Source organism: Mytilus californianus, unplaced genomic scaffold (assembly GCF_021869535.1).
Source record: "Mytilus californianus isolate M0D057914Y unplaced genomic scaffold, xbMytCali1.0.p SCAF_1, whole genome shotgun sequence".
NCBI lineage: Eukaryota > Metazoa > Mollusca > Bivalvia > Mytilida > Mytilidae > Mytilus > Mytilus californianus.
Window position 1 is genome coordinate 35,373,820 of NW_026262581.1, and position 19,634 is coordinate 35,393,453.

Sequence of the window (19,634 nt, forward strand, 5' to 3'; positions counted from 1 at the left end):
CCATTCTATAGAGCAGAGGGTATGATACTGCTGAGAAATGGGAAGTTGACAACAGAAAAATATATAATGAAACATCGTTTTACCACAGCTAACTAAATAGAAAAAAGAAAAAAAAATTAAATGCGAGTCTTATTGCCATTGCTTTTATAGAAAATAAAAAAAAATGTTAAAAACAAAGCCATTAAAAATCTGTGAAAATACCGATGACAATTATGAGAATGAGTAATCTCAGTCCTTCTTAAACAAGAGGTTAAGAGATTTCAGCTGTTTTGAAAGGGAAGTTGCAGATCATGCTCTCCTACTTTCCAATAACAAGATAAATAAACTCATCATAGATACCAGGATTAAAATTGTTTATGCCAGACGCGCGTTTCGTCTACAAAAGACTCATCAGTGACGCTCGAATCAAAAAAGTTAAAAAGGCTAAATAAAGTGCGAAGTTTAAGTTATGAGCGAGACAAGTATTGGGATAATGTGTATAACCAATTGCATTTGTCGGTAGATTTAAAGACCGAAAAAAATGGTAACGGTAATGATCAATAGTTACTTTTTATAACCTAAATTTTTTGACACAACCTCAAGAGTGGGCACTTTCACAGTACAAAAACCTGGTTTTGATTTTCTAATATAACAGATCTCAGAACTTTTGAGCGAGATGTTTTTTTAAATTTTGCAGAACTCGTATATTAAGATGTTGGTGGGGACACTTTTCGGCGTTTGGGTATCGTGTAAATTGAACGATGAAATTGACCAGCTCACTATCATGAATCCTTAAGGAATACTCCATATACCATAGTGTATGTGATTTACTCTAGTTTAGTGTGAATTACTTGCTAACACATGCTTAATTTTGTCTTAAGACAACGTGATACCAATTTCAGGGAGAATAACAATTTTATATAGGCTTGAGTACATTTAGTTTTAGGTTGCAAGACACATGTTTACCTCAATGACAAAATTTAAATAATCATGCTGTTTGCAGGTAGTTCACACTTGATTTACAGTTAATCGGTACCATGTGCTTTTAATTTCACCAGTATTTATAAATAAAGGCAACAGTAGTATACCGCTGTTTAATAGTCATAATTCGATTAACAAAAAAACAAATCCGGATAACAAACTAAAACCGAGAGAAACACATCAACTATAAGAGGAAAACAACTGAAAAACAGAAACACTGAACTACAATGTACAACAAAAGCAAACGCCAACATACATAGAAACGGACTGTCTGATAACAACTGCCATATTGCTGACTTGGTACTGGACATTTTAAGAAAAAATGGTGGTTTGAACCTGGTTTTATGGCTAGCCAAACCTCCTGCTTATATGACAATGTTAAAAATACCACTAAAACGACAACACTACGTGACAGGAATACAGTACAAACAAACGCAAGAACACTCAGCACAGAGAAATACTTAAATAAATAATATAATAGTACATTACAACATGTAAACCGCAGAATAACAACGGACACCCCCCATGAATTTACGACAGCACAACAGGACACCACAAACGAAATATAAACCTGATTAAGATACAGTTTCAAAACCTTGACAATACAACAAGAAAATCTCTGTTAAACCACTAAGCCAATTAAAACTAAAACTTAGATAAACAGTTTAAAACAGGTTTTCCAAACAAAGGTTTTGTAGATTTCCGGCAACCCAGTAAAGTTTAATAAAATAAAATCTATGAATTGGCCAAGCATTTCAAATGACATCGCTAATTCATTTACCTAAATTATAAGCGGAAATATATTATAGAAAATAGTACAGGTTTTTAAAGACTTGTTCTAACATGGAAATCCCAAATTAAATTATTTTAGTCATTCCAAGCTCCTCTGTAATTTATTATATATTGTTACAGGTACATGACCTCAGTGTATATAAAAAAAACATAGGAAACGATACATGTCATATTTTTTTTTTAAGTATATTGATTTTAAATATGGTTTGATCAACTAAAATTGTATCTGGCATACCTATTTATTTAGAAAAGTGTTTAGTCATGTATTTCTTTATTTTACCTACCCAACGACCATGATCACTAAATTTTGAGTTGGTGTTTATCTTCTGCAAATTCAGGTGTATATCATCAATGATAAAAAATATATATATATATATATATATATATATATACTTGTATCTGTGCTGCTAGTAAATTTGTAACTATACTCGTTTTGACGCTATTAAATAAAATATTGTCATTCCTATCATGATTTCCTTGTTAGAGGGTTGCTGCTCACAAGGAAGCTATTAAACCAAGAGTTCCAAGTGGTGAAGTTGAAATCATCCCTTCGTAAATTTTACGGACACGAGTTGGTTGACCGTTACGGAATATCCGTTTGACAGATGATAGCGGATATGTTCCTAATGTCGTAACTACAATGCCGTCCCCTTTTCCCGAATGTGACCTACCGAATTAGACTTATTACCGGGTTTGTACTTACATGAGCAACACGACGGGTGCCACATGTGGATCAGGATCTGCTTACCCTTCCGGAGCACCTGAGATCACCCCAGTTTTTGGTGGGGTTCGTGTTGCTCAGTCTTTAGTTTTCTATGTTGTGTTTGTGTACGATTGATTGTCTGTTTGTCTTTTTCTTTTGAAGCCATGGCGTTGTCAGTTTATTTTCGACTTAGGAGTTTGAATGTCTCTTTAGTATCTTTCGCCTCTCTTTTAGCACTATTGATAAAAACATAAGTTATAAACCCTTTAAATACGTTCAAGTGGCTCAAAAGGAGATAAGATAAAAATAAGGAGATGTGGTATGATTGTCAACGAGACAACTACCAACCAAAATTCAAATAAAGTGAACAGTGAGAAAAACCCATACCGTATAGTCGGCTATAAAAGGCCCCGACATGAAAAATATGAAACAATTCTATAGAGAAAACTAACGGCCTAATTTATAACAAAACAATTTACGAAAAACAAATATAACAAACGTCAACCAACGACAACCACTGAACTACAGGCTCCTGACTTGGGACAGCCACATAAAGAATGTGGCGGGGTTAAATATGTTTGCGAGCGCTCAACCCTCCCCCTAACTTGGGACAGTGGTGTAACAGCACAACATAAGAACAAACTATAAAAATCAGTTGAAAAAGGCTTAACTCATCAGATCGATATAAAGAAAAACATCAAACAAAAACACAGACAGGACGTGGCAGGGTATATATCCATCCCTTATCCCTAACAACAAAAAAGACACTATGTACAGATCTGAGAGTACTCGCAGTTACTGACAGCTAGTTCAAAGCCAATGACAACTAATAAAAAAAATCATGTTTCTTAGACTAAAATATCAATCAGTACAGATCCAACATCCAATGGATTTATTGAAAAGACGTCATTAACAGTCAGAGACATGATCTTGTGCAATGCCAGAATAGAGGTATCGACAGATTGTAGTACCGTGAAAGTACATATGTGTAATATTTAGTATGGTTTTATTTACTGATAACAAAATCAATATTTATACCAATAAAACAATATTCAAAGATTTAACTACAGTGTTGAATAGGTAAACTTTTAGAATAAGTTGATTTGAAGTATTTATAAGTTTACCCGGATCGTATCTAAATATCCGGGCTCGGTTAACAACATCACCGTAAAATTTAGGATGTGCTATTCCGTTTGAAATAAGTTTTCTACAGGTACAGACAAAATGCAAACCAAATCTTTGTATCTATGGAAGAATTTAGTAAAGATTTTAAGTAATTTAAAGTAACGAAATCACTGGCTTAATAATTTGCCAGTAATACATAGATTACGCTCATTGAAATCCAAAACGTCACCACAAACACGGGCATAACGAAGAAGTTGAGACATATAAACACCGTAGGAGGAACATCACCGTCCAAAAAAGGAAAATTAACAATAGGGAAAGAAAAATCATCCCTTTTGTCGTAAATTTTTATGTATAGTTTCTGGTGTAAAACTGAAATGTGTAAATCTAGGAAACTCCAGATAGCTGTATAACAATGAGTTGTCAAAGTTACGGCTAGAAATCAATAACAAACAGAATGAATATTAATATCATATAATAAAAATAATCAGTATAAAACTCACTAAGAACTAAATACACCATTAACATTTATATTTGACGAACAAAGCAAACCTTCACACTTAATAATAGGTTTGTTGAAGATACCTTTTACGTTAACTTCTAATGTACAGTTTAATCCCTGAACAGAAATTTTTGGTCTATGAAACATGCCTTCAACAAACAGTTTAACTTTTACTCTAGCTCCTTCGATATTTATTTCCGGATACAAATATAGTCCTTTTAGATGAATTTTAGGCTTGTTCAACATTCCTTCCGCATCAATTATTAGATTTGAACAAAATCCAGTCAAATAGATTTTTGGGGAAACTCCCAATCCTTCTGTTGCTATCTTCTGTCCTCCATTCATATATTCGTCATGCTCTGTCAAATTCCTACAAACATCAGCACGAATAATTACACCGTTACACATTCCTTCTACGCGAATCTTTGGTTTTGAATTGCACAAATCTCTTCTTATGACCTTTTCTGGTGAACAACAACAAGAACATGACATACCATCGTAATGAAGTTTTCGTTTAGAATTATGAATTTTCGACAGAAAAGTTCTGGCTGTTGATTGTGGCTTGTTCAGACTATCTATTTTGCATTTTTCAGATTATACTCAAGATCCAAAATTTCCCTTTCAATTTGCATCATTTCAGGAATGTTCTGTAAATTATTCCCAGGTGTGATTTGTGCCAAGTTTGTGCCTTTGAGTTTGTATTTATGAGATTTTCTATTTAATAGACTAGTCAGAATCTCTTCAATTCGGATTAAGTTTTGGAGAGCTTTGCTTTTACTGTTTCCTTCTCGAGAAGGCATTACGGTATCTCTTGTAATGCTTTCGTAGCTTGGAGGCTGTACATTGTTTGCAACTTATTGAGGCTGCGGCATTGGCATCACTAATGGCTGTGGCGTCGGCATCACGGATGGCTGTGGCATAGGTATTATTTGTTGTGAACACGGATCACCGAACGGTTGTGACATGGGAGATTGTTTTGTAGTTATTTGTGGCATTTGTGATGCTTGTGGTTGTGGCACTTTAAACAATTGTGGCCTTTGTATGTCATATCCATAACTGCTGGACGACTGGACCGGGTACAATGTAAATTTTTCAGGCTACACATTTAAATGCAATGACTTCATATATTGCCTGATTGAGGATAATCAACATTATACAATATAGAGATTTATAAGAACAGAAAAAAATGTTAAAAACTAGTTTCAAAATTGGCATCTCTTTAAAAAGAAACCAAACTTTTGAAAATAGGTAGACTTCCAACTTACCGTACTTTTATTGAATTATAATGAACTTATTCCGAAATCAATTTCATGAAATATGTAAATAAATTTTAAATCTCGAAACATATGTAAGCATAGTGTTTACAATTTTATTAAGGTCACATGATCGTAAATATTTACATCATTAAACTATTGACATAGAAATAATACTGCGCAGATATTATACCTGTGTATTTTCACAAAGTTTTAATTTTCCAATCGATTTAGGTTCGACGCAACTCGGTGCACAAAAGTGCATATGATATACAAATCAATAATATACTATATTTAGTGTTAATACGTTTTTTTTTATCAAAAATAACTTTGACATGTTGACTTGGCATTTCAAACATAATAATAACTGTTATTTGAGGAATATGCATGTAGTCATAAGTAATAAAATACAAACTGCAAGGTTTCTGAATATTTTCATATATCTCATCTCGTAACATATCAAATAATAAAAACACACACACACACACAAAATAGATTTTAACACTACACAGTATTGTTTTTATGTGAAAATAGGATTCATTGAATGATAGTTGATTAATATCCAGTTATTTAGGATGAACGAAAAAAGGATTAAAGGGTTAATGTCAACCGCAACCCATTGACGCTGTACAATTAAAATCAAATATATTTTGAATTGCATTTGTTGACTAAGATAGAAATGTGCACATCTGGACTAGTTCAATCAGCCAGCACTCCATTGGTTACGCGAGATTAATATCAAATTCGAAGACACCACTTCATCTCTGAAATGGTATGATAAAGGTCCTGGCGCTTGGGTACAGGATTTAGATTGTTTTCATTATTAACACTGAATTTTCAATTTTAATACCACATACTTAACACTACTAAGCATGTCTTTCCTTGTTTTGGGTGAATTTATCAACTCTCATATAACCCCTTATTTTACTATGCATTCTTAAAAAAGTTGCTTGATTTGAGAAAGTTACCGTGTGTATAAAATTCGGAATGTCTCTGGTAAATGCATGCCAGTTTGGAAGAGGGATTTGAAATACAAAGCTTAACTCGGTGTTATGTATTAATACATTATCATTGTTTTTAAACATTACTCTTCTCATTTTATATATAAATTATTGTCCCAAATGTATGTCCGTACTCAATGATATTGATAAAAACCAATTAGTGCTGAGAAAGCACGACAATTCGAAAATTGTCCGTCACTGGTTCACATAACAAAAAATTCTAAAATATAACTATTCCGATTTTCCCGCCAAACGAGAACTTGTTCTCACTTGGTGCAGAGATTCAAATTTGCCTTGACCGATATTCATTTATTCCAACACAATATAAAGATTAGTAACAACCTTAAACTCTGATGATTTGATATTTCATTGATAAATACAGGCTTCCAGGTCAACTGAAAATCCGAAGCAGTAGAGCATATTAAATACTAGTATGCTGTTTTACAAAATAGTATAAAATGGATCGAAACCGAAAACGTCAAACTTCATTTTCAAAGCTAATCTTCGATGTCAATTGTAAGACAGATATCCGAAGAACATTTAAAAATTCTAAACAATAAACAACTAAGATATCTGAGGTATTATATCCCGAAACTATATTATAGGGGAAAATAACGTAAGCCCTTATTAACTGACTGTTAAAGTTAGTTCATATGTTGTACTGTTACACCACTGTCCCAGATAAGGGGAGGGTTGGAGGCCCGCTAACATGTTTAACCCCGCCACATTATGTATGTGCCTGTCCCAAGTCAGGAGCCTGTAATTGAGTGGTTGTCGTTTGTTGCTGTATATCATATTTGTATTTCGTTCATTGTTTTATGCATAAATCAGGCCGTTAGGTCTCTCGTTTGAATTGTTTTTCATTTGTTATTTCGGGACCTTTTGTAGCTGACTAAGCGGCATGGGTTATGCTCATTGTTGAAAGCCGTGCGGTGACCTATAGTTGTTAACTTCTATGTCATTTGGTCTTTGTTAGAGAGTTGTCTCATTGACAATTATACCACATCTCCTTATTTTTATATAACTCTATATTTTCCTTATCACCACGGATCTGTTTTACTTATTATTGACAATATCCTGTCCTCTTATCATAATTATAAAATCAAATAATGCGACATATTTAACTTTTATTTACTTGCAAACAGTAACACGCCATGTTCCGCTAGTTAAGCGGAAAATCCTGTTTTATAACCTATCAGGTGTTCAAATCATCGAAGGATCCAAGGATTAAATTCAGATGACGCCAGCCTGCTATTATATATGATTTCGTTATTAGGTGGGGTTTTTTTTTTTTGCAAAAAGAAAACTATTGAATTAAACAAGTACTTAAAAAAACGTTATCTGTTAACAAGAATAAAAAAAAACTCTAACTCGATTTGTGATTATTTTCATTAATAGCCTACAGGGGCGAATATGACCCCCTCCGCATTCCCCCAATCCATCCTCTTAAAATGTTATACGTAACTGTAAATTGTTGTGTTAGAGCATTGCTGATAAGTTATCTATCATCTTCGAAATTTGCTTGCTGGGCTTCAAAACAACTTAATTTAATGTCACCATGTGCAACGCCGCACATGGGGACTGTGATCGGTGTCATTCGGGGACGAATAATGTCCAATCAAATAAGATAGGTCGGTAAAAATAGTCAAATATCTAAACATTCAGGCTGTTTTAATTAACAAAATATATCGAACGGAATGCAAAGATAAAAGAGGTATTTGGAGGACCATTTTTACAAACATAAACTACACTCGCGCAATGCATCATAATATATAGTATATTAGTCTATAGGAGTTGGGAATTGTTCTCATTCATTTTCATCTTATGATTTCTACATTTTGTTAAAAAAAGTGGAGGCAATGGTCTCCTTGTCCTCTTACCAATAATCATGTAAATAAGCACATGTGTACATGTGTATATATTAAGATAAAGAACAATAAAAAGCACATGTTCACAAATTTTACTATGTTCATACAAAACAGCCTTTTTAGATCACCTGGCCCAAAGGGTCAAGTGAGTTTTCCTCGTCACTTAGTGTCTGTCGTCCGTCGTCGTCTGTTAACTTTAGCAACCATTTTCTCCTCTGAAACTACTGGGCCAAATTTTACCAAAGTTGGCCAAAATCATCATTGTGGTATCTAGTTTCAAAAATGAGTCCTATAACTACGCCTGCCAACCAACATGGCCGACATGGCTATAAATATAACATAGGGGTAAAATGCAAGTTTTGTCTATTATCTTGAAAATTGCTTAAATAGAGAAAATCTGTCACGGGAAGAAATGCTCAGGATGTTGAGATCTGCTTCTATCCATTTACACCAAAACTGTCAGAAGACTTTTTTACAGGAGTTATTGGCCTTAAATGATGAATTCTACCATTTTTTTTTTCATTTTTGCTAATCGCAATTTAAAAAACAAAACTGATGAGCAAGACAATATATACAAATACGTCAAATAGCCGAAATCGTCAGTCGACTCCTTAATGGAGTTATTGCTCTTTAATGCAATGTTTGCAAGTTTTTAGTATTTTTGCCTATTATTTTGAAAACTATAATAGATAGATAGACACTTTAAATACCAAAAAAGATTAGCAAGACATGATCTACAAAGTTTATTCCCGATTGTCCCACTCTTTAAAATTTTAGAGTTCTGATTGTCCCACATGAAAAGTTCTGATTGTCCCACATTATTTTTATATTTTTAATGTTCTTGAATAAACAATGTAATTGTTGTTTGTTTTGCAATATCAAACTGAAATTAATCATTGCATGATCAAACTAGTAGTTGATATCAATTTTATAAATGTAACTATGAATTGTTGAATTAATAAATCATCAGTTAAAATGCACTTTTTATTAAGCAATATAACATATATGTAATAAACGATATCTATTATGTTAGGTTAATTTATAAATCAAATATCAATTTTTTTTTTTTTTATTTTAAAGTTGTTATTTAAATTTTAAAATCATGGGCGCAATTTTGGCTTTCTTTTCATTTTTAAGAGCGCTCAGACTGAAAGGTCTAGCGACTGATTTATAAAAACAAAACGTTTACAATCTCAATATTACATAAGCAATTTTTATATATACAATCAACATATCTGCACATTATTTCGTTTTAAGTTTATGATTTTCTAATTCAAGGATTTTCTTATTAATATTCAAATAAAACTTTCCCCGTTTTTTTTGCTTGAATTGAATGCTTACTTGAACAATTTCATTATCAGACTTATTATATAGAATATGTTACATTAAATTTTCTTTGTTTTATGAATATATCTGATATCAGCTTAAAACCTGTCAATTTTAGAACAAATCCCTGAAACTTTGTAACATGTAAAATTATTCATATCTCTTTGTATTTCTCTTAAACACATCTTTTAATTAAATTTTATTTTATCCTTGATACTTCTAAATTTTTCAATTATGTACTATATGTTCAATTTACAATTTATGCTTAAAACCTGTCAATTTTAGAACAAATCCCTGAAACTTTGTAACATACAAATTATTCTTATCTCTTTGTATTTCTCTTAAACACATCTTTTAATTTAATTTTATTTTATCCTTGATACTTCTAAATTTTTCAATAATGTACTATATGTTCAATTTACAATTTATGTTAAAAGAGTCTATTTAATATTTTATTAAGTTAAAATATATCTATGTTGTTATATAATTGTTCTTTATTTTGGACAGTAGTTTAACAAAATATCACAAAACAAAATAAAATAAGTAAATGCTATCTTTTCTCAATGTTTATCTTAAATTGTATGAGTTACATAATAACTTGTAATTACCTGCTACACACTTTAAAAACAAATTAATCACTATCAAAACAGTTCCCAATTGTCCCACATTTAAACTTCCCAATTGTCCCACAAACATCTTCCCGATTGTCCCACAAAATTTCATTACAATTTTACCTGTAATTTCAAAAAGTGGGACAATCGGGAAGACACTTTTTGGAAATTTTTGTAGAAATCGTTAGTAGACCCTTTATATGTCTGGCTGGAGTGATTGCCCTTAAATAACGAGTTTTAGATTTTTTGTGTTTTGGGCAAAAACTTAAGAGGATAGAGAGAAACTAGAATAGAAAAAATGATAAGCAATACAAGATCAACAAAACAGAGATTTTGCCATAAATGTATTCTAGTTCAAGATGTTGGAGAGTGTTCATTGTTGAAGATGCACATAGACCTAGGTGAATGACACAGGCTCTATAGAGTTCTGTAGAGAAATATCGCATCAAACTCAATGCAGTGGTAAATATTTATCTAACAGTATACTCTTAGTTTTTAATCGATTTCGAATATATATGCATTGAATCTATAAATCAAGATTTTTAATTTTCTAAGGACAAATCATTATTAAAAAGGAAGAAATAATTTTCTATATTTAAACTCAATTAACATTAGCTAGCGAGATTGACTAGACATACATTGAATTTTATTGTAATGCAATGGAGACAAACATGTAAATAAACAGAACAATAGGAAAACATATACCCGAGAATGTAACAACGGTGGGTACATGCATTTGGTTATGGTCGCTCTTTGAAGCTTTGCAGTCACTTCTAGAATTTATATTTAAAGTTATTTTCGTTTTTTTTTAATTGAGTGTTAACGGATTATATTATATTATATGTTTCTGTTAAATTTATTCACTTTTATAGACTTTGGATGATTTAACCTTTTTTTGTATTGTATTGTTGAAGATTGTATGATGCCCTCTTGATAACGTTAGGTTATTTTTGTCTTTGGATTACTGCCTCATTGGTGTACACCCCACATATCATTTCATTCATACGATCTCTTCGTTTTCTACTTTTTTGGAAGAATAGCATCAACTTATATTAACATTACAAGGACAGACATTAGCAAGTTTAGAAGTAAACGGTAGTAGTATTTAAACAGACAATAAAATCGCTTTTTTCACATTTTTAATATTCCTGTAACTTTAATTTTGGAAGAACAATGAAGTCCCTTATTGTCTATAGAAGGTTTTTCAAATATCCCTTTAACTTCAATGTCTACTCTACAGCCAATTCCAGTTAGAATGATATTGGGTTTATAAAATATTCCATCAATAAATATTTTCACCTGTACACCGCTGCCTTCTAGTTTAATGTTTGGCCATAGAAATATACCCTTGAGGTATATTTTAGTTTTACTTGAAACACCATTGGCTTGTATTGTTAAATCTGAGGAGAATCCATTCAAGTATATTTGCGAAGAAACTCTTATGCCATCAAGAGATATTAGTTGATTTCCCATGATCCAATGGTCATGTCCAGACATGTTATGGCAAATGTCGCCGCATATGATATGATTATGACACATTCCTTCGACATGAATTTCCGATTGATGATCACAGAAAGAAATTTCTTTGTAAACTTGTTTTTCTTCAGATGAGAAGTCACAGGTACATAGACAGTTTTTAAAATGAACTATTTTCTTCTTTTTTTCATCAAGTGGTCGCCTTGTCTGATAATTTTTCTGAGCAGACCGCAAAACAATCTCTAAATTGGACATTTTCTTTTCGAATTCAGTCATTTTGATGCAATTCTGTTGTTCTTTTGAATTTGTTTGAGAAAAGTTTTTTAATTTGTAAATTTTTGATTCTTTACTCAATAAAGATATCTCGAGTTTTTTAATCTCATGTAAACATCTTAAAAGATGTATTCTGCTATATTCTAATGCAGTTTCCCCTGTTTCAGCGTTGAGTGGTACAATTTCTTGGGCAACACAAACACTTCGCGATCCCATTTGTAGTTCATCTTGCGACCCAGGAGATCTTCGAAAAACTTGTTTTCCTATCGACTTCGGTGAATTTTGATTGTCTCCTTGTATAGCAGTTGTGTGTGATACATATATTGTAGACGTTCTTGTATCTTTTTCTTGCAGTGCGATCCTTAGTGGAACGTATTTTATAAACTGCCGTGCAGATGTTTCTACCTGTGTATATATTGACTGTAGCGTATTGTTCAATTGTTGATTGAAAAGTTTTAATGTTGGGCGTCTTGTACTGTATGGTTCGTATTTTGTTCTTTTATTTTTCCTCTTCACAGTTTGTAACTGATTTTCTGTATACAAATGTTTTGAAACTGCATTCAACAAAATTGATTTGTCATTTACTAGCATATCCATTTTCTATTGTTTCAACCTTGTTTTTTTCCTGAATAAAGTATATTCCTTAGTAGTCCTGAAAGTATAAATGACCCGATTAATAGAAAAGAATTAAACAAACGAGTTGACCTATAACTTTTTTTTGTTTTGTAGATTTTATATTTTTGTTGTTGTTCTTTTATTGTTGTCTTATTAATGTATGCCCCATATCTCCTTGTATCCATACATAAAGCTTTTCATTACAACATCTTTACATAATAGAATACCAAGTTCGTATTAAAACTTATTAAGAAGAAATAAAACATTTAGACCTAAAGATGTCTTTGGACATTCAGTCGTTGGGTTGATGTCTCGATCATTTACGTTTAACCCCGTCTCCTTTTATTCATAAGAGAATATTATTTTGCTTATAAGTAGTAGATTAATAAGGGTAAAATATCAATTCGCAATGACTTTTCAACTTTATCTAGTTTTCTACTTTAAAAAATAAAGAGCTGCGCCATGAGCGCATAATACGCCCGTCGCCTTTTCAAAGAATAAAGTTCCATAACTCCTCAATGTCATATCAGAAATTTATAACACAAACATGTTGGGAGGTTATTTAAATAGATATAAACCAGTCACCAAAGTTTCATGAAAACTGCTCAAAGCACTTTTGAGTTATTGTCCGGAAACTGTAAAATAACCCCTTTTTTATGAATAAAATCCCATAACTCGGAAACGTAAAATCTAAAATTTATAAAAATCAAAAGGGAGCTCACGTTAATAGATGTAAACAATTCACCAAAGGTTCGTGGATTGGTTAAAGCGTTTTTGAGTTATTGTCCGAAAACTGGAAAATCCCCCTTTTTAATGAATTAAACCCCATAACTCGGACACGTAAAATTTAAAATTTATAAAAATCGAAAGGCAGCTCACATCAGTAGATATAAACAATTCACCAAAGTTTCGTGCAAATTGGTTAAAGCGTTTTTGAGTTATTGTCCAACATGTTGACGACGGACGGACGGACAACGGTATACCATAATACGTCCCGTAATAAACGGGCGTATAAAAAAGATTGTGTGTCTCGAACTCAAAACTTCAGATCTGCAATTCTTGAAAATAGGCCTTTAGAAATAAAAAACAATTAGCCTGATTTCAATAAAGCAATCATTTCAACACATTCATAACTTTTTTAATTTTCATTTTTGAAACATTTAGAAATTATTTAAGCTGTAAAATAAGAAAATAGAACATTATACCCGCCTTCTAAACAATTACAAATATGACTATTGACAAAATCGTAAAACTTCTTAAAAAGGCAAAAATGAAGAACAATAAAACAAGAAACTGCAGCGTACAGTGTTTATCTTAAAAGTGCATCAAATTATTTCGAATCCTAGCATAGAAAATGACTTACCAACAGATATAAAGTTATAAAAACTGAATATATACTTTATCGACTGTATTTATATACTTTAAATGGCAATCTGTCGTAATATTATTTCGTAAGTTTCGTGCGTCACACTTTTTGACAGTATACTTAATTCTTAAACTCGGACATAAATACGGACGTTTTCTTATGTTAAATGTTTTTAATATTGACAAGGTGTAAATTACTATGCAATTTTAATACCGTTACAGATTGTCAACTTATTTGAAGGACATTTAAAACTTAACTATTTATAGATACAAGTAAAAGTACTAAGCAACTGGTGTATTCATGTAAAATAATCGTCTCCAATCGATAAACAATGAAGCAATTACAAAAATAAATGTACAAAAATCACTTTGTCATATTTTAAAGAATATTGAATACCTTTTTTCCGCAAACGGCATGCGTCTGTAAAAATTATACTGTGAACTATACAGACAGAGGACATTTTAACGAATCGACCTATGTGACATTTGAGCGAACAATATCGGACGTTTGAGCGCCAAATATAACCCCTTTTTAGCACAAAAATTTTTAACCAATTTTAATGATAACTAGAATTACCAATTTCCATGTTAGCAACAGAGCTTTGTTTATTTTTTATTATTTTCACATAAAATATAAGATTGATACCGTGATTTTAATGTCAAACAGTCCAAATTTAAATGTCATATTTCAATAAAAATGCAGTTCGATAGATATGAATATACTATACAATAAATCATGCATCTAATGATAATTGATTTACACCCGTTTCAAACTGTAAATATCTGCTGTAACATTGCAGCGTTGTAACAACAGCTTTAATTTTGATCTTAAAACTGTTTACCGAAAATCTAGCTTGCTTTCTTGGCCTTTCGATGTCGATCCGATAACGGTATTCTTTACATATTTTACTTGTTTTTTTTCAACAACATGTATTTCCATGTTTAACAAAATATAAACAACATGAAATGTAAATGTACATTGATTTTGTTATCGATATATTAAAACATTACTTAATAGTATTGCTATACAGTTATGTACTTTTACAGTCCTACATTCTGTGGATACCTATATTTTGGCATTGCACAAGATCGTGTTTTTCTCTGTTCATGATGTCTTTAAAAAAATCCATTGGATGTGTACTGATTGATAATTTAGCCTTAGATCCATGATTTTTTATTAGTTGTTCTTAGCTTTGGATTGGCTTTCAGTAACTGTGATTACTCTCAAATCTGTACTTTTTGTCTTAAGTCCTTTTTCTAGTTTTTTTTTTTTTTTTTTTTTTTTTTTTTTTTTTTTTTTTTTTTTTTTTTTTTTTTTTTGTGTGTGTGTTTTGTTCCGATCTGATGAGTCAAGCCTTTTTCAACTGACAAACAACTTTATTTCGTTAGAGATACACGTGACCAAAATATTTGAAATCCAAAACCTTATACAAGCGTTGAAGATTTGATAAAAAAAAAAAAAAAACAACAACTAAAAATCCAAACCCATATTACGAATGAGAGCTATGCATGAGGGATATTTATTTGAAGTTAGGTGTATAAAAAATACAGACATATATGTACATGTAAGTGACTTAATTTTCAAAATTTTGAATATAATACGGACATTTTCTTTCGTTCGATATGGATTTAATATTTAACAGGTGTAAATTGTTTTGATTTTTCACAACTTTACAGATTGTAAACTCATTCGTATGCAGTTAATATGATTTATTTATAGATACTAAATTTAGCAAAGGTACTAAGTTACTGTTGTACTGATTTTGTTTGAATAAATCGCCTCTGATTGATAAGCAATGAAGCAATGAAATACAATGTAAAAACAAAATACTTTGTTGGACGGAGTCCCAAACCTGCTTATAGCATATATAGTATAGTGATGTCGGCCCGGGGAAAAGTAGGTACATAATTTGTGTAATCATTTTCTCCTTCAGCTTTCATCCTAGATCTCTGAAATTTCACTGGATGATTGAACATATGTTGAAATTGTGCATCTTTTATTATGGAACTGTTTGAGGAATTTTTTCTCATTTTTCCAGACTTGGGAACTTAGTCTTTTTTCTGCAAAAATTATGAAAGAGGGTACAAGTTTTTTGTAATCAACTCCTCTTACTGCTTTCAATCCAGACCCATGAAATTTCACAGGAAAGCTGCACATATGTGGAAGTTGTGCACCTGCTATTATGGATTGTTTTTTAGGAATTTTTACATTTTATATTTCAAATACTTAAATGTTCAGTATGGAGCATTCTCAATTTTTTTTAGAGACATTCTGCGCAAACCGACCATTTGTTTCGGTTCTTCAAATATTTGGCTTTCAAATATTTGGCATTGAGCGTTCCTGATGAAGGTAAATCCAGAAAAGCGCTTCGGACGCATGAAATTTAACATGTGTTGTTTTCATTTTTTTGAGTCTTTGATCCACTGTTTTTATTTTAAGATATTGAATATTTTATATTTGTATTATACATTTTGTGCGAATGTCATATATTTCTGTAAAATTTATCTTTTGAACGACTCAAGTTTTTTTTTTTTAATATCTTGAATATATTTAACATTATGTATATCAAATAATATACGAAATCAGTTATCATAGTTTAGATAACTGTTTCCTCCTTATAAATTCGGGATTGCATACATATTCATAACTAAAACAAATGCAACAACAGTTTTAATTTGATAATTAAAGATTCTGTTTGTACAAATAATGGTCGTTCACATAGAAAGTTATTTTTTTCCAACTGCCATAATGACCTTGCGTTTTTTTTAATGATGAAACCGAAAGGGTCGAAAATTTGAGCTGAAATAGAATGTCGTTATTCAAATTGTCTGAATTTCTTTGGTAAAGGATTATACTGGTTTTTCATAATTTGAAAACTGAATCTTCATTTCTACCTGATTTATCGCTTTCATTCCATTGGTTTGGTGTATTTGGAAGATATATGGTCTATAGATATAAGTAGATGTGGTATGAGTGCCAATGAGACAACTCTCCATCTAAATCACAAATTGTAAAAGTAAACCATTATAGGTCAAAGTACGGCCTTCAACACGGAGCCTTGGCTCACACCGAACAGCAAGCTATACAGGACCCCAAAAATTACTAGTGTAAAACCATTCAAACAGGAAAACCAACGGTCTAATTTATATAAAAAACAAGAAACGAGAAACACTTGTGAACCACATCAACAAACGACAACCACAAAACATCACGTTCCTGATTTAGGACAGGTGCAAACAAATGCAGCGGGTTTAAACGTTTAAATAGGCGCCAACCTTCACCCTAACTTGAAACAATAGTGTAACATCACTGCATAGAAAGACACACTATAAAATATCAATTGAAATGGCTTAACTCAATTTGATAAAAGGACATTTTAACAAAAACAAGTGAACATACACTGAACGAATAAATTTGATCTATGACACAATGTAAATACAAAATTAATAAAACAAAGGGATTAGATGTAAAACAATATCAGAAAGACAACCATAACCTTGGACAAAATGCCGCCAAATAAAATAACGTACACATGTAAACAGAGAACAGAAGTGAAAATTTATCGTCATACCAAACACTTATCAAAGGTGGTATATATTAAGAATAGTGAGACGAGATATAACACTATTAAGTAAACATTAAATAACAAAAATGAATTACAAATTGTATCAACAGATCAAATAACACGAAAGTACGATTTGAGAGTACTCGCATTTACTGAAAGCAAGTTAAAAGCCAAAAACAATTAATAATAAAAAATCATGCGTCAGAGACTAAAATCAAGTAAAACAATCTGAGGGATTTAGTGTTTTAACGTCATGGACAGTAGCTTATCATACAGAAAGGTCACTTACCAACATACTATAGTGCTGCGTCTATTACGCTGAACTAGTTACCAATATTGTTTAGGGACCAGCTGAAGCCCGCCTCCGGGTGCTGCGTTGAAGACCCATTGGTGTCCTTTGCTCTTTGGTCGAGTTGTTGTTTCTTAGACATTCCTCGTTTTCATTCTCTATTCTATAATTGCTCACATCTACGTCATTTGAACTCTGGTTAATAGTTGTCTCATTGAGAACCATATAACATCACCTTGTTTTTATATAGCCTTCGAAAGATTTTATTCGGAAATAGACGACACTCGAGTCAACTATATAGGGATCATAGGTACATGTTATAAGGGACATGTCAATTATGAATGTTTAAAAGAAAAAAGTTTTCCTCAAATTCGGTCTAACAACGGTTCCTATCCCGTTACACCAAATAAGATGTTATTATTGCAATAATAAGGGGTTACTGTTATAAAAAGATGTCAAAATGTTTCCAACGTTCCATAAACATGAGACGGTGTCATATAGTGCATCCCCTAAAAAGGACCAAAGCAAAAATAACAAAAATAGCAACAAAAATAACTACAACAATTAAAAAAAAATACCTATGACCAATGAGACACAAGAAAATAACAAAAAGTCAACATGACAATATACCAAAAATCTTGAAACTATAGTAGCATAAAAATAAAATAAAACTGTACCGAGATGCAATTGCAATAACATTTAAACGCAACAAATTGTTATTGGCGTTGTCAGTTTATTTTCGACTTAGGAGTTTGAATGTCCCTTTGGTATCTTTCGCCTCTCATTTATTGAGACTTGATATTTTATATTAAATTTTGATACTTACCAATAGAGCTGATATAAAAACTGGCCAATCGAACCATCATACTAGTTAATAAGCAAAATGTAAGGTCATTTGACATCACCAACGAAATTTCTTTGTACAGAAATTTTTACCAGGAAATCAACTGTGATCCATTAAGCGTTAAAAGTTAACATTTGAATTTATACTCAAAATGTTAGTATTTACGAAAGTTATATAAATGTTGGTTATTTTTCTTATTTACTGAATCATTATTTCAGCTAAATGTCTATTATTGTTTTAAGTGTCACGGAAAACGAGTTCCATAGATAGATATCATGTTTCGGTTTATGTCTTAGTATGTGAAAGAATATTAAAATGAAACATGCAAAGCCTCACATAAAATTAAGAATGAGTCAGTACAGGTCTTCTGTCAGCTTCAAAGGGGATATTTCTGAAGCATTAAAACACCATAGAACCAATAAACTGGAAGCGATAGCACAGTAAATTTATGGCTTATTGCTAAAAAAAAACAAACAGCGAAGTACACATGTACTGTAACTTCATGATTACGGTTTCTTATCTTGATAATATTGAAAGGTTACAAAATTGGTCAAATAACAGACAATCAAGCCGTATTTAGATAGAAAGAAACAATGAAGTGGTCCATCTTTTTTGCTATTATTTCAGTCATAAGCTTTACCAATGGAGCTGAAAGTAAGTACGTTTTTATATAAACTAGCAAAAAAACACGCAATTATTGACGCTGTTGATTTTTTAAATTTTTGTTAGTTAAAATGTAGCAGTAGCGTGCTTACTTGGATTGCATGCGGTCAAGGGTACGATGGCTGGAAGGATCAATATAAAGAAGTATATCCATCTCATATGATACGATAGACACGCGTCTTTTAGGAGTAATAAGCTGGTAGGTTCGGAGAATAATGTGTTCGGTAGTGTGTCTGTGGACTATAGACTGTACATGTAACTTATGAGCTAGCATGTCATAAATTTATTGTAGCGTACAAACCAGTAAACATTTAAATTAAAAAAAAACACGCTATTGTATATGTCTTGCATACGATATTTGCATTTTTTCCTAATGTACCCATCGGCTAATTAATGATTTAG

General features: G+C 31.7%; 1 protein-coding gene and 1 long non-coding RNA gene across 6 annotated transcripts in view; one reads left to right on the plus strand and one right to left on the minus strand.

Moving 5' to 3' along the window:
- Positions 1 to 15,191, plus strand: part of LOC127719900 (uncharacterized) — a 152,617-nt gene extending 137,426 nt beyond the window's left edge. For all 5 annotated transcript variants that reach the window (XR_007990534.1, XR_007990535.1, XR_007990538.1 and 2 more), the window contains exon 2: positions 15,132 to 15,191. This is a non-coding gene — a long non-coding RNA (uncharacterized LOC127719900). The remainder of the gene's footprint in view (positions 1 to 15,131) is intronic.
- Positions 11,264 to 14,001, minus strand: LOC127719784 (uncharacterized). The gene is made up of 2 exons (XM_052226056.1): positions 13,869 to 14,001; positions 11,264 to 12,542 (listed from the first exon to the last, which is right to left on the minus strand). Exon 2 carries the CDS (start codon positions 12,485 to 12,487, stop codon positions 11,273 to 11,275), a length of 1,215 nt encoding a protein of 404 aa, XP_052082016.1. The 5' UTR covers positions 12,488 to 12,542; positions 13,869 to 14,001; the 3' UTR covers positions 11,264 to 11,272.
- Positions 15,192 to 19,634: the final 4,443 nt, after the last annotated feature.

What these genes read in the sequence shown, in the direction of transcription:
- LOC127719784 (XM_052226056.1), bottom strand. Translation starts at nt 12,487, where the DNA reads ATGGATATGCTAGTAAATGACAAATCAATTTTGTTGAATGCAGTTTCA.